The sequence below is a fragment of the Entelurus aequoreus genome, linkage group LG01 (genome assembly GCF_033978785.1).
Source record: "Entelurus aequoreus isolate RoL-2023_Sb linkage group LG01, RoL_Eaeq_v1.1, whole genome shotgun sequence".
Classification (NCBI taxonomy): Eukaryota; Metazoa; Chordata; class Actinopteri; order Syngnathiformes; family Syngnathidae; genus Entelurus; species Entelurus aequoreus.
Window position 1 is genome coordinate 71655843 of NC_084731.1, and position 16889 is coordinate 71672731.

Genomic DNA, 16889 nt, shown 5'->3' on the forward strand with positions numbered 1-16889 from the left:
CATACTGTATTTACAATGATTTATAGACAATCTCATGCATAATAACATTCTTGTTTAAATGAATGAGATCTGTGGAGAATGCATATATTTTTAAGAGTTCTTTCTTTATTCATAGTGATGTTTAAAGCAGCTAATATTTTCCCATGTGTACTCTTTTTGCTTGTATCTTATGTCCGCAAGTAAACTCTGTGCTTTACCTTGAAGGGTTGGAATGTGGGAGTATAGCATACTCCCTTATCTTATCTGTATTAGAACAAAGAGGCTGTATTCCTTTCTGGGCAGGGTGGGGGCTGTTTTCGTATTCAATAAATTGTCTCTTCCCGTTTGATTTTCAGACCACTTCTGGAGGCTGGTATTAGCGTATTTGTAAGGACTGGTCTCCTAAAGCTTAGGTAAAACTTGATAATATTCCTATTCTGTCTTGATTGTCCTTCTTACTCAGCATATATGTCGTCTGAAAGAACTTGGGATTGACCAGTGACTTGTATTCCCTGAGAGGAAGACTGGTCAGACGCAATAGATCCTATGACAAGGTAACAAATATCAAATAGTATGAACATTAGACTTGAACTCCAGTTTTGAGGACGGGGTTGTAGTTTGAGACTGTATTCACACTCCACTACTTCATCCGCTGAAGATTTACAATAATGTACAAAATTGCAATTTGCCTTAGCATAGATTTGTTTAAGAATATGATTTTCAATCATGCAATTAATGTAAGACTGGGCATTGTTCCTTTTGGGGCCTACGTTCAACATAGAAGATGAGAATAGATGGGACAGAAAGTGAGTTCCTGTGCCCGTGGGATGAAGAGCGAAAGAGAGGACAAGAGGGAAAGAGGAGAGGAGGTCAACTAGGAGAGATGATTACCAGTCTGCGGCACCCCAGGCTTCCTCCGCAGGTTTTGTGGGACTCTTCTTGGTCTTACCGTCTGCATTCTCCTAGTTGTTGTACCAGGCCTCCCAGCTCTCCTCCGTGCTGTTTGTTGTTGGACGCGGAATTCGAGCCCCAATTGTCAGAGCTCTTCTTGGCAGAATGATCTACAACGGTCCAGCTGTCGCTGCTTGGAGATTTCTTGGCCTTTAAGGAGTTGTTGCTCCCAAACGTTTCTCAGAAGTCCTTTGACACGGGCTCACTGGAGCTGCCCTGATATCCCTCGCCAGCATCCATGTTCTGGTAGCTACCTCCAGTGGCCCCATCTTCGGATTTTCCAGAGAAAAGGTTGGTCAGTTTGGCACCAGCTCCCTGAACCTTGTTTGCCAAGCCAGTGATGCCGACTGTCATTTCATCTAGCAATTTGCCAGCTTTCACCTTTTCTTGGGTAGGTTTGATAACATTCTCATTTATCTCATATAACTCTGTGGCCTTCAAAGTGGCTTGATTTGCCAATTTCGACGTGTTATCTTTTGCAATAGAGGCAAACTTGGTCGCCCCGACAGTGAAGCTGCTCTAACCTGAATAAATGGAGGACATAGCGTTGTTGAGGAAGTCCTCCTCCTCCTCCTTCTCCGGAGACACCGTGCTGCCAAAGCCAACATATCGGTTCTCCTGATTCCCGCTGTAACCCCCTCCACTCTAATAAGAGTTGACGTCAGCACTAAGCCAGTCTAGGAAAGCTTTATCACCAGATTTGACAGAGGTCGCTCCAGGCCCTCCAGACTGATGGGAGAATGAAAGGCAGGTCTTAGGTTGAGGTGATGTCGAATTTTTGGCAGATGTCTCTAAAGACCACTCCTTTCCTTCTGCTAAAGTTGCAACCTTGTCCCTGAAGAGCACAGCAGCTCGGCTGTTATACTTCTCCTGCAAGGTCCAATTGGGATTGTAATCATCTTGGAGTTCCAGAAACAAATGGAATTTGCCATTCCCACCTGCTTTCATCTTCTCAAGCTTAATATCTTTCCACTTGTCCATGGTGACAGATCGCACAAAAATTATTTTCTTCTTGGGTTCTAACTTCCTTCAAAACTCTTCTGGTCCTTGAACTCGCCATGTTGACTCACTGTTTGCGTGGCCCCCCAAAAAACTAAACGGTGCGTTTCAGAGAGCCAACAGATAACAAATCCACAGACGTTTCGCTGGAAACGTACAGTTGAACTGGAGGAGTGTCTTCAGAGGGCCGACAGAAATGAAGAATAAATGGACTGCAGTGCTGTGTCAAACACCGGCAGCCATGTTCCTGTTTGCATGAGACAATATGAAGTTGAGTGCAGTACCAAAGTGTAGCTGACGTCACAGATAACTTTGTTTACAGTCAGTGATTATCCACATATAAACATGTCTCGATAAGAAGGTAATTTTGATCCGAACGTGTGAGATCGGGTCGGGATATCCTAAATGGTGTGTTTACATGATGCATTTTTTAATCCGACTAAATGTGCCTATGTGCACATTGCTAGCTAGACATGTGATGAGCGACAATAAACTACAGTAGCGTGGTAGTTCATTAGAAACAAGGGAGAGGTTTTATTTCATATATTTTAGCCACTCCAACATTATAGTTTGAATTCAGGAAAATAAAACTGTACTTGAATTAAGTGATTGTTTGGCGTACCGCAGTTTGACAATGACTGGACTACTATATGTAGCTCATAGATCCTGTGATGTTATGAACTACACTACCCAGCATGCAACAGTAGTGACGAGCATGCGCAGTAGCCCCGTTGAGTGTGGTTGTATGTCATCTAGAAAGTAGTTCTGAACACGCCTCGTCTGCATTTATTACAATTACACAACATACATACCACAGGATTTTATTTCCGTCTTTAATTCATCGTACGCTTACAAAAAAATGCACATTTGATGCAATGTGACGATTGATAGCAAAAAGAGACACCGTATACTTTGTAAAGTTGGAACTAGTTGAGAACGTTTCATGCCAACTAATTAGTCGATCGAAGTATTATTGGAGCAAAACTGTTTGCAAACTTGGACCTCAATCAGTGCGTCTGTAATCTAATTTGTGTGTACTGATGTGTGTGTCTGTATATCCATCTGATGTGTGTGTACTCAGATCCTTGTACTTGTGTTTTTGCTCCAAAGACGTGTTTTACTTCTAAAAACACACATTTTTGGATCTAACACACACCTACGTGGATCCAACACACACGTACGTGGATCCAGCACACACGTACGTGGATCCAACACACACGTACGTGGATCCAACACACACGTACACGGATCTAACACACACCTACATGGATCTAACACACACACCTACATGGATCTAACACACACACCTACATGGATCTAACACACACAACTACATGGATCTAACACACACTTACATGGATCTAACACACACACTTACATGGATCTAACACACACACTTACATGGATCTAACACACACACTTACATGGATCTAACACACACCTACGTTGATCTAACACACACGTACGTGGATCTAACACACACGTACGTGGATCCAACACACACGTACGTGGATCCAACACACACGTATGTGGATCCAACACACACGTATGTGGATCCAACACACACGTATGTGGATCCAACACACACTTATGTGGATCCAACACACATTTACGTGGATCCAACACACATTTACGTGGATCCAACACACACGTACGTGGATCTAACACACGCACGTGGATCCAACACACGCACGTGGATCCAACACACGTACATGGATCTAACACACACCTACATGGATCTAACACACCTACAAGTGAATACACACAATATCAGATTGATATACAGACACACAGATTGAGATCCAGGTCAATAATAATAATAATTCCAAATGAGTGGGCCAGCAACGAGGACAAGAAAAGCAGAATGAAGGATTTAAGGACAGGAAGTGCTGCTTCAAGGATGGAAGCTCAGGTGTGCTAATCCTGAGAAGCAGATCTAGACCTGGAGCCAGACACTGAGCGCTTCTCCCTGGACTTGGACTTGGACCTGGACTGGCGCTCGTCCTCCCGAGGAGACGGGGAGCGGGACGCAGACTTTGCGTCCCGCTCCCCGTTCCCGTTCTCCACGGGGGAGGGCGAGCGGCTGCGGGACTTCTGGTCCGCCTCCTCCTTGGACCGGCTCCGAGAGTCTCGCTCGGACCGGACCTTGGAGCGACTCTTTGAGCGGGACTTGGACTTGCGCTCCGGGGACGGAGAGCCGGACCTGTGCGAGCGGGATTTGGACTTTGAGCGCGAGGGCGACCTGCGTCTACGAGAGGTGGACTTGCGGTCTCCAGACTTGGAGCGCTTGTTGCTACGGGAACCGGACCTGCCAGGATTAAACAAAAACCACAATCACTTACAAGAATGAACTAAGAACTGAACAGGCAGAGTCACTACCAACACTTCTGAAGATGTACTGACCCCAGCAGGATGCCACCATCATTTCTACCAGTTATGATCAACAACACAGTTATAAACATTTGCTGTCTTGTGGCGAAACATCAGATCAAAGTTTGGCGCCATGCCACACCCACATTTGTGGCACAGGCAAAATTCCATGGCAGTTTATCATCATTAATCTGTCTAGTGTCAGCCATTTCAATTAGGGCTCGTTTGGTCAAAGTCCTGAGGAGGAGTTTGTTTCATTTTTTAAAGTAGGATTGTGCAACATACATTCCGGACTATAAGCCGCTACTTTTTTCCTACACTTTCAACTCTGCAGCTATTTTTTTTTAGGGATTTTCCCTTGCTGACGGCCATAATAAAAATATTATAAAAAAAAAAAAAAAGCAAATACACTGTAAAGGTGTTTGTGCTATGCTGCCATCTTTTGGACGAGTTTGCTTAGTGTGCTGCAGTGTCCTAGTGCGTTCAACCGGAAGTACAGGTGCCGTTCCATTTTCTAGCCGTCCATAGCGTTTCTACTCGAGAGGATTGATAATTCATCTCTCCAAGCAACGTTTTTAAGTTTTACAATATAACTAAAACCATTCTTACCTACTTAAGTGCCCCGTGCGTGATGTCTGTAGGAGTGTTTTCATGCATACTTGTAAATGCTAGCGCGTTAGCATTAGCTAATATGTTAACAGGTTTTTGAGTGTCTGTGTTGTTATTACAATAACATTCTTTTTGTTTTCACTTTCACAAATTCCTCAGTAAATTCATGAAAACGTCACCGTGGAGTTGAGTCTGTTTAGCTGATTGGAGAGCTAGCGTTTTTAGCATTAGCTAATATGCTAACATGGGAGTGGACCACTCCTTTTATTGAGTCTGTTTAGCTGACTGGAGAGCTAGCTTGCGCAGCTAGTGGGTCCATGACCATGACTTCTGTTTTGTTTGATCAGCCGTTTTACTGCCATGTTACGGACACCGTTTGGAAACAATTCAGGCATGTAAATAAATATTTCTGTGTAAATTACTCATCTCACAACGTATATATATGCGGCTAATACATAGAATACATATTTTTTCTTCTAGAATTTAGTGGGTGCTGCTTATATACACCGGTGCGCTCTATAATCTGGAAAAAACAACAACATATTGTACGCTACAAATGTGATGATGCAACTATAAATATTCTCATGTTAAAATAGGATTGTGCAATATAAAGTACACACTTATAATGAGATGATGTAACCACAAATGAACAATTCACTAACATGAACTTTTAATAACAGCAATAACATAAGTGCAGAGGCTGAATGCAGGGTTCTCTCTTGACATCAGAATTGGTAGAGCCTCACGTCCTTCAAAAGGCGGTTACTGATAATTACTGTACATTATTACTGTATCTGCAGGTGTGCATGTGTCAAAGTCAAAGCTAACAATCATAAGATCAGTGTTTATGTGGCAAGAATGTTGATTGACAGTGTCAAAGTATCATCCTTGTAACACTTTCATGCATTGAAATGAATCATTCTTCTAAGTGACTAAAGCTGAATAAAGGAGACTATCACTAAAAGCTTGAATGGAAAATAAGAGCACGTACATTTACCAACTCCACTGTTTGCAGACGTTTACATCCAGATAATGTCTGTGTAACGGTATAATGATCAACCGCGGTAAAGTTACAGACGTTTAGTAAGGCCGTTTACATTCATAATTACCGAAAACCCGTCATGTATTAAGGCATTTTAGGCAACACTGCGTACTTCCTGGAAACGCACTAGCGTGGTTTGGCTTTAGAAAAGATGGCGGGCAACTACACGACCTTTCCCCTGTGAGTAAACAGAGCTGATCGCTTCCTTTGACTTCATTTCACTACCGTGGAGTCTGGCCGTGCGTTTAAGAGCGCACTGCTGTGTTTAAATGGAGACAGGAGTGGACAATATTGTCCCCACGCTAAAAGTATACAGCCAAGGAGAAAACTATTTGATGTTGCTTTTATGTTCTCAATACAGCGTTCATCAGCTGCTGTGACAGAGAGTTAATGATGTGAGGAAACGTGCAGCAGGTGAATGTTGTCACAACTTGTTATAAAGTCTTTACTTTGTTTACTGTTTATTTAACTGCTGTTCAAATAACATCAGCACTGAAATGTTTTGTCATCTCATCCAATTGAACGCAGGCTGGGTCGTCAGTGAGGCACAAAGATTGTGTATCAGATGTGGGAGTTATCCCTCCTGTTTATTTTTGTTGGCCAATCTGCTTCACTGAACCACTGGGAGGTGTTAGAGAAGAACAAAGCTTGTTTATTAGACTTCATCTTCATTAGCCAAACTGCTTTGTGTTTTATATTGATATCAAAAAGTAAACACCAGATTTTTTACATTACTTTCATGTCACAAAGTAATTACTTTAATAACCATTCATGTGACATAGCATTTTGTTCATGTAGTTAATTTCTACATGACATTTCTGCTCAAACTCTTAATACTTTTTCATAACATGGTCACTACTGCCTAGTTTCTCTTGTTTTATTCTTATTTTTACTGTTATATTTATATTCTTATTGTTGCTTTTTATTTTTATTGTAATATTTTTGTATTTTATTTCCATTTATACCCCCATTATTTACTTTTTAAATTTGATCTCAATTCTGTACACTGCTGCTGGAATTTTAATTTTCCTGAGGGAACTCTCCTGAAGGAATCAAAGTACTATCTATCTATCTATCTATCTAATGGATCTGACCCGATACAGCATCTACATGTACACACATTAGTACATGTAAATGTAAAAATCGAGATAAAGGCATGCTGTAATAAAAGAAAGTTTACACAGTGGTATTATTCACATGTGAATAATGCTGTATAATAGACTGTATTTATATTATTCACATGTGAATAATGCTCTATAATAGACTGTATATTATTCACATGTAAAAAATACCTAAATGTTTATTGTCTATTGTGAGCGAACTGTGGTGCTGAATTTCCCCCAGGGATCAATAAAGTACTTTCTATTATATTCTATTATTAATAAACAAAAACACAAATATATATTTTTAAATATATGAATAATATATATCTATAGCCTTTTTATTAGAAATGACAAATTACATTATGGCGTCACAGTCACACCCCAACACCGTCTTACATAACATAATGAATCATTGCGATTAATGATCGTGATTTCAATATTGACAAATATAATGATTATTATTTAGGCCATAATCGCCAAAACGCGGTGGTGACTTGTTCACTTCAAACTGACATAGCGTGCGTGACTGAAAAACTTTTGAGGAGGCAGTGTTGCGCTAGACTTTTGTGTGGCGTTGCTTCCTTATTTGTCATTATTCACAGCTGATTTTCAATGTGTGGCAGCTGAACTGAACGTGACAGCGTGTCATAATGACATCACCAATTAAGTTCTTAAATCAATGTTCCGTTGTATGCTAACAAGTCTAGATAGAAACAAATACAACAATGACACCAGGAGTAGGGATGTATACTATGTACCAGTATTTCTTGGTACCGGTTCCTAATTAGGACCTTACCATGTAAGTCAGGCACGCTAATAAGAGTTAGTGTCCTTTTGACGTGAACACGCTTTACTCACGACTGCCCAGTAATCCACTGGCCAATATTAACCCACTCAAAAAAAAGAAAAATTTAAGTACTGTAACAATCCATAACGTTTCGTAAAGCAAGATAGCATCCGCTAATTGACTTATATTTGCTATATCTTGTAAAAGGTCTACATACACATGTAATTGTGATGAAGTGATGGATGTGTGTGGTGTTAACAAGATGCACTGCGCACACATTTGATTTAAGACTAAAAAAGCAGCTGTGAGATGTTACATGATGTTGCTGGTGTACAACCTCTTGTGCTCATAAAACTGCATTTTTTCCACATCTTTGTTTACACCAATGAAATATAGTAGCGATAAAAGTACCGATAAATACTGTTATCGATAAGGAATATCCATGTCGCTATCATTCTAAACAATATACATCCCTAAAAAGGGGTGTACATTCATTTTACTCTGAGGGCCACAAACTGAACCAGATCTTCCAGATAGATATTATTCACTTTCTAAACTAGTACAATATTTACTTTTTTATGTAAGTATTTTTGCAGCAAAACTACTTGCAATTGCATATCTCAATCTGTGCGTCTGTAATCCGATTCACGTGTCTGTGTACTAATTTGTGTGTCTGTATCTCAATCTGTGTCTGTAATCTGACTCATTGTGTCCGTGTACTAATTTGTGTGTCTGTGCCTCAATCTCACATGTCTGTGTACTAATTGCGTGTCTATCTCAATCTGTGCGTCTGTAATCCAATTCACGTGTCCGTGTACTTATTTGTGTGTCTATATCTCAATCTGTGCGTCTGTAATCTGACTCATTGTGTCTGTGTACTAATTTGTGTGTTTGTATCTCAATCTGTGTGTGTAATCCGATTCACGTGTCCGTGTACTAATTTGTCTCTATCTCAATCTGTGTGTATGTAATCAGATCTGCGTGTGTGTTTTAATGTGTCCGTATTTGTTTTCTGTCCATATTTCAATCTCTGTGTGTAAAAAAATGTGTCTGCGTTTTCAGATTTGTGGCAAAATCACGTGTGAAAAGACAGCCAATCAGGGTTCCTGCTTCACACAAATCTGAATACCAAAATGTTTTGACGCACACATACATTGAGACACAAATTAGTACAGACACAATGAATTAGATTACAGACACACATTGAGACAGACACAAATTAGTACAGACACAATTAATTAGATTACAGACACACATTGAGACACAGACACAAATTAGTACAAACACAATGAATTAGATTACAGACACACATTGAGATATACACACAAATTAGTACACAGACACAATGAATCAGATTACAGACACACATTGAGATATACACACAAATTAGTACACAAACACAATGAATCAGATTACAGACACACATTGAGATATACACATTAATTAGTACACGGACACAATGAATCAGATTACAGACACACATTGAGATATACACATTAATTAGTACACGGACACAATGAATCAGATTACAGACACATTGAGATATACACACAAATTAGTACACGAACACAATGAATCAGATTACAGACACACAGATTGAGATACAGACACACAAATTAGTACACAGACAATGAATCAGATTACAGACACACATCGAGATATACACACAAATTAGTACACAGACACAATGAATCAGATTACAGACACACATTGAGATAAACACACAAATTAGTACATAGACACAATGAATCAGATTACAGACACATTGAAATATACCCACAAATTAGTACACAAACACAATGAATCATATTACAGACACACATTGAGATATACACATTAATTAGTGCATGGACACAATTAATCAGATTACAAACACATTGAGATATACACACAAATTAGTACACAGACACAATAAATCAGATTACAGACACAGATTGAGATACAGACACACAATTAGTACACAGACACAATGAATCAGATTACAGACACACATTGAGATATACACACAAATTAGTACACAAACACAATGAATCAGAATACAGACACACATTGAGATATACACATTAACACTGGCAGTCTCAGAGAGGGGTCAATTGACCTTTTTACCTGGAAAACCCACAAGAGGTCATTTGACCCCTAGTCCCCCCTGTGGACACTCCTTTTGTTATGAAAATGTGGCTGTTAGTGGCCACTTGTGCCTGTGTGGGGGAGGGGACCTTACAGCTCAGGAGGTTCTTTTGAGAGCAAGCTTTAGTTCTGAGGTAGGTTGTGTGTGTTTTTGCAGGGATCAACACTCTGACATTTGTTAAAAAAAATACAAAACAAAACATATTTACAAAGAATGAAAAAGCAACTGTTTTCCCAGTTTTGGTGTGGAGGGTTGTTGCAGAAGCAATTGTTATTTTTGTGTGCCAAAAATAGTTTAAAAAAAATTTTTTACAAAGAAAAAAGCATATTTACAAAGAATGAAAAACCATGTCCATGTAAACGTGACTGACATACATTTGAGCAGTCACTCACAATCCTGGCACTGCCATTGCTCCTTTCGGCATTTCCCACATGTATAACGGTAGCAGTCAACACAGCGCACAGTTGCACGATTGTCCTTGCATTGGATTTTAGCCTCATTACCATAACAAAATGAGTGATTAGTGTATTCGGGAAAAGCGTCGGGCCAAATGACCCCTCTCTGGGTCTTCTAGGTAGACAGAAAAATGCTGGGACTTCTAGTGTTGTACAGGGACACAATCAGATTACAAACACATTGAGATATACACACAAATTAGTATACGAACGCAATTAATCAGATTACAGACACACAAATTGAGATACAGACACACAAATTAGTACACAGACAATTAATCAGATTACAGACACACATTGAGATATACACACAAATTAGTACAGAAACACAATGAATCAGATTACAGACACACTTTGATATATATACACAAATTAGTACACAGACACAATGAATCAGATTACAGACACACTGAGATACACACACAAATTAGTACACAAACACAATGAATCCGATTACAGACACACATTGAGATATACACATTAATTAGTGCATGGACACAATTAATCAGATTACAAACACATTGAGATATACACACAAATTAGTACACAAACACAATGAATCAGATTACAGACACAGATTGAGATACAGACACACAAATTAGTACACAGACACAATGAATCAGATTACAGACACACATTGAGATGTACACACAAATTAGTACATGAACACAATGAATCAGAATACAGACACACATTGAGATATACACATTAATTAGTACACGGACACAATGAATCAGATTACAGACACATTGAAATATATCCACAAATTAGTACACAGACACAATTAATCAGATTACAAACACATTGAGATATACACACAAATTAGTACACGAACACAATGAATCAGATTACAGACACACATTGAGATATACACACAAAATAGTACACGAACACAATGAATCAGAATACAGATACACATTAATTAGTACACAGACACAATGAATCAGATTACAGACACATTGAGATATACACACAAATTAGTACACGAACACAATGAATCAGATTACAGACACACAGATTGAGATACATACACACAAATTAGTACACAAACAATGAATCAGATTACAGACACACATTGAGATATACACACAAATTAGTACACGAACACAATGAATCAGATTACAGACACACATTGAGATATACACACTAATTAGTACACGAACACAATGAATCAGAATACAGATACACATTGAGATATACACATTAATTAGTACACGGACACAATGAATCAGATTACAGACACATTGAGATATACACACAAATTAGTACACGAACACAATGAATCAGATTACAGACACACAGATTGAGATACAGACACACAAATTAGTACACAAACAATGAATCAGATTACAGACACACATTGAGATATACACACAAATTAGTACACGAACACAATGAATCAGATTACAGACACACTTTGAGATATATACACAAATTAGTACACAAACACAATGAATCAGATTACAGACACACATTGAGATATACACACAAATTAGTACACAGACACAATGAATCAGAATACAGACACACATTGAGATATACACATTAATTAGTACACGGACACAATGAATCAGATTACAGACACACATTGAGATATACCCACAAATTAGTACACAAACACAATGAGTCAGATTACAGACACACATTGAGATATACACATTAATTAGTGCATGGACACAATTAATCAGATTACAAACACATTGAGATATACCCGCAAATTAGTACACAGACACAATAAATCAGATTACAGACACAGATTGAGATACAGACACACAAATTAGTACACAGACACAATGAATCAGATTACAGACACACAGATTGAGATATACACACAAATTAGTACACAGACACAATGAATCAGATTACAGACACACTGAGATATACACACAAATTAGTACACAACAATGAATCAGATTACAGACACAGATTGAGATATACACAAATTAGTACACTAACAATGAATCAGATTACAGACACACAGATTGAGATACAGACACACAAATAAGCACACAGACACAATAAATCAGATTACAGACGCACAGATTGAGATTAACGTTTGCAAATAGTTTTGCTACAATAATACTTCCATACATGTTTTTAGGCATATCAATTAAATGATAGCATTATAATTGATATGCCAAATGATATACAATAATAATATGTATTGCTAATTAAGTGTGACACTATTTTCTCTCACCTAGATTTGGATCTGGATGGACTCCTGGAGCTTCGGCTCCTGCGGCTCCTGCTGTGGGAACGCCGGCGGCTGCGAGATCTGCGACGAGAGAGGAGCGGCGTTAGCGACAAGAGAGGCGCAGCGTTAGCGACAAGAGCGGTGCTAGCGAGAAGAGAGGAGCGGCGTTAGCCACCAGAGCGGCGTGGCACTGGCTAGCAGAGAGGACTGGCGTTGGCGAGCAGAGAGGACTGGCGTTGGCGAGCAGAGAGGACTGGCGTTGGCGAGCAGAGAGGACTGGCGTTGGCGAGCAGAGAGGACTGGCGTTGGCGAGCAGAGAGGAGTGGCGTTGGCGAGCAGAGAGGAGTGGCGTTGGCGAGCAGAGAGGAGTGGCGTTGGCGAGCAGAGAGGAGTGGCGTTGGCGAGCAGAGAGGAGTGGCGTTGGCGAGCAGAGAGGAGTGGCGTTGGCGAGCAGAGAGGAGTGGCGTTGGCGAGCAGAGAGGAGTGGCGTTGGCGAGCAGAGAGGAGTGGCGTTGGCGAGCAGAGAGGAGTGGCGTTGGCGAGAAGAGAGGAGTGGCGTCGGCGAGAAGAGAGGAGTGGCGTCGGCGAGAAGAGAGGAGTGGCGTCGGCGAGCAGGGAGGAGTGGCGTCGGCGAGCAGGGAGGAGTGGCGTCGGCGAGCAGGGAGGAGTGGCGTCGGCGAGCAGGGAGGAGTGGCGTCGGCGAGCAGGGAGGAGTGGCGTCGGCGAGCAGGGAGGAGTGGCGTCGGCGAGCAGGGAGGAGTGGCGTCGGCGAGCAGGGAGGAGTGGCGTCGGCGAGCAGGGAGGAGTGGCGTCGGCGAGCAGGGAGGAGTGGCGTTGGCGAGCAGAGAGGAGTGGCGTTGGCGAGCAGAGAGGAGTGGCGTTGGCGAGCAGAGAGGAGTGGCGTTGGCGAGCAGAGAGGAGTGGCGTTGGCGAGCAGAGAGGAGTGGCGTTGGCGAGCAGAGAGGAGTGGCGTTGGCGAGCAGAGAGGAGTGGCGTTGGCGAGCAGAGAGGAGTGGCGTCGGCGAGCAGGGAGGAGTGGCGTCGGCGAGCAGGGAGGAGTGGCGTCGGCGAGCAGGGAGGAGTGGCGTCGGCGAGCAGGGAGGAGTGGCGTTGGCGAGCAGAGAGGAGTGGCGTTGGCGAGCAGAGAGGAGTGGCGTTGGCGAGCAGAGAGGAGTGGCGTTGGCGAGCAGAGAGGAGTGGCGTTGGCGAGCAGAGAGGAGTGGCGTTGGCGAGCAGAGAGGAGTGGCGTTGGCGAGCAGAGAGGAGTGGCGTTGGCGAGCAGAGAGGAGTGGCGTTGGCGAGCAGAGAGGAGTGGCGTTGGCGAGCAGAGAGGAGTGGCGTTGGCGAGCAGAGAGGAGTGGCGTTGGCGAGCAGAGAGGAGTGGCGTTGGCGAGCAGAGAGGAGTGGCGTTGGCGAGCAGAGAGGAGTGGCGTTGGCGAGCAGAGAGGAGTGGCGTTGGCGAGCAGAGAGGAGTGGCGTTGGCGAGCAGAGAGGAGTGGCGTTGGCGAGCAGAGAGGAGTGGCGTTGGCGAGCAGAGAGGAGTGGCGTTGGCGAGCAGAGAGGAGTGGCGTTGGCGAGCAGAGAGGAGTGGCGTTGGCGAGCAGAGAGGAGTGGCGTTGGCGAGCAGAGAGGAGTGGCGTTGGCGAGCAGAGAGGAGTGGCGTTGGCGAGCAGAGAGGAGTGGCGTTGGCGAGCAGAGAGGAGTGGCGTTGGCGAGCAGAGAGGAGTGGCGTTGGCGAGAAGAGAGGAGTGGCGTTGGCGAGAAGAGAGGAGTGGCGTTGGCGAGAAGAGAGGAGTGGCGTTGGCGAGAAGAGAGGAGTGGCGTTGGCGAGAAGAGAGGAGTGGCGTTGGCGAGAAGAGAGGAGTGGCGTTGGCGAGAAGAGAGGAGTGGCGTTGGCGAGAAGAGAGGAGTGGCGTTGGCGAGAAGAGAGGAGTGGCGTTGGCGAGAAGGGAGGAGTGGCGTCGGCGAGCAGGGAGGAGTGGCGTTGGCGAGCAGGGAGGAGTGGCGTTGGCGAGCAGGGAGGAGTGGCGTTGGCGAGCAGGGAGGAGTGGCGTTGGCGAGCAGGGAGGAGTGGCGTTGGCGAGCAGGGAGGAGTGGCGTTGGCGAGCAGGGAGGAGTGGCGTTGGCGAGCAGGGAGGAGTGGCGTTGGCGAGCAGAGAGGAGTGGCGTTGGCGAGCAGAGAGGAGTGGCGTTGGCGAGCAGAGAGGAGTGGCGTTGGCGAGCAGAGCAGTGTTGTTTTTGACAACCATCTTACATTTAGTCTTAGTCTTTTGGACTAAAATACTTATTAGTTTTAGTCACATTTTAGTCACTTTTATATGTGATAGTTTTAGTCCAGTTTTAGACGACGAAAACTCAAAAGGGTTTTAGTCTAGTTTTAGTCGATGAAAAGTCAAAAAGGTTTTAGTCTAGTTTTAGTCCAAAAAAAAAGAATAAAAAGTATAATATAAGTATATAAGTATAGTCTTTTAACAAATTAATTTAGGTCAATAAGTATTGGAGATTGCTGTTGGGCAGTGTCACACATAAGTTGTGAAAATAGCAGCAGATCTATAAGTTCAACCCATTGTAAGCTTGCAGATCTGCTTTTTTCACAAATAATAACAATAAAGGAATGGTTTTAGACATATTAGGTTTCCACCCAACAGAAAATTTATGATCCAAGGATTGTGTATTACACACAGATAAAGTGGTAACAGTGGAATCAAAGTTCATTACTCCAAAAAAGCCAAAAAACAAAAACATTCTACTTCAGCAATTGTGGCTTTATTTCTCAGAATTTGTTAAAGTACAATGAACATAAACATGCCCAAAATATGAGTGATGGATGAGGAACACATATGCTCAACTTGGCCCTGTCTGCCAGTGCAATTACAACAGATATCATACAACCCCACTCTCTTTAATTTGTGCAAACCATGTAATAAAATACCGTATTTTCCGCACCATAAGGCGCCCCGTGTTATTAGCCGCACGTTTAATGAACGGAATATTTCAAAACTTTGTTTACCTATTAGCCGCCCCGTGCTATTAGCCGCACCTACGCTACGCTAAAGGGAATGTCAACAAAACAGTCAGATAGGTCAGTCAAACTTTAATAATATATTACAAACCAGCGTTCTAACAACTCTGTTCACTCCCAAAATGTAATGTGCAAATGTGCAATTACAAAAATAGTAACACTCAAAATAGTGCAGAGCAATAGCAACATCAATAACTCAACGTTGCTCATACGTTAGTGTCACACAACACACAAAATAAACATTTAAAGCTCACGTTCTGAAGTTATTACTCATCCACAAATCCCTCGAATTATTCTTCTTCGGTGTGCTTCACTTGTTTTTTGACACCATCTGTGATGTGGACGCGCATGCAGTCGTAGATCAACAGGAACGGCGCTGCGTGAAAAAAGTCACCCGGTGTCTTCGCGTAAACGTCTATCAACCACTCGCTCATCTTTTCTTCATCCATCCATCCCTTCGAGTTAGCTTTTATGATGACGCCGGCTGGAAAGTTCTCTTTTGGCAAGGTCTTCCTTTTGAATATCACCGTGGGTGGAAGTTTCTGGCCGTTAGCATGGCGAGCTAGAACCACAGTGAAGGACGACTTCTCATTCCCTGTGGTGCGAATATTCACCGTACGTGCTCCCGTTGTATCCACAGTGCGGTTCACATGAATATCAAAAGTCAGTGGAACCTTGTACGCGTGTCTCTTAGTAGGAGACATTTTGTTGTCTTTACAGATACACACAAATGAAATGAAACGTAATATCCGCGCGCTTCTTCTTCTACGGGGGCGGGTGCTCACCTTGGCGGTTGCTTACAGTAGAAGAAGAAGCGCTTCCACTTCTATGGGGGCGGTTGCTTACCGTAGAAGAAGAAGCGCTTCCTCTTTTACGGGGAAAAAAGATGGCGGCTGTTTACCGTAGTTGCGAGACCTAAACTTTATGAAAATAAATATGAATATTAATCCATATATAAGGCGCACCGGGTTATTAGCCGCACTGTCTGCTTTTGAGAAAAATTGTGGTTTTTAGGTGCGGCTTATGGTGCGGAAAATACGGTAATCAATTAATTCCTGATTCCTTAATGGGGCTGCACAACGTCACTTGTGGCTTTTAGGCTAAAGCTAGCAGACTCTACTCTACGTATAACAGTAACTCGACCTGTTTAACATATCAAGTTACGTGCTGACAGAACGTACTCACAAAGAGATAACCACACCGTCACTGAATGTAAACATGGCTAAACATGCTGCTAAAGTAACACACAC

The 16889-nt window shown here is 42.4% G+C and overlaps 1 protein-coding gene and 1 pseudogene across 4 annotated transcripts in view; both read right to left on the minus strand.

Moving 5' to 3' along the window:
- Positions 1-2602, minus strand: LOC133656676 (ADP-ribosylation factor GTPase-activating protein 1-like; annotated as a pseudogene).
- A 143-nt stretch (positions 2603-2745) lies between these two features.
- The window catches only part of srsf6b (serine and arginine rich splicing factor 6b), a 41033-nt gene continuing 26889 nt past the window's right edge, over positions 2746-16889 (minus strand). For 3 of the 4 annotated variants that reach the window (XM_062057573.1, XM_062057565.1, XM_062057562.1), the window contains exons 5-6: positions 12621-12698; positions 2746-4237 (exon numbers count right to left, since the gene is read on the minus strand). In XM_062057573.1, coding sequence (XP_061913557.1) covers positions 3847-4237; positions 12621-12698 — 469 coding nt within the window. In that variant the 3' untranslated portion in view covers positions 2746-3846. The remainder of the gene's footprint in view (positions 4238-12620; positions 12699-16889) is intronic. The other variant, XM_062057580.1, reaches the window with a different exon arrangement.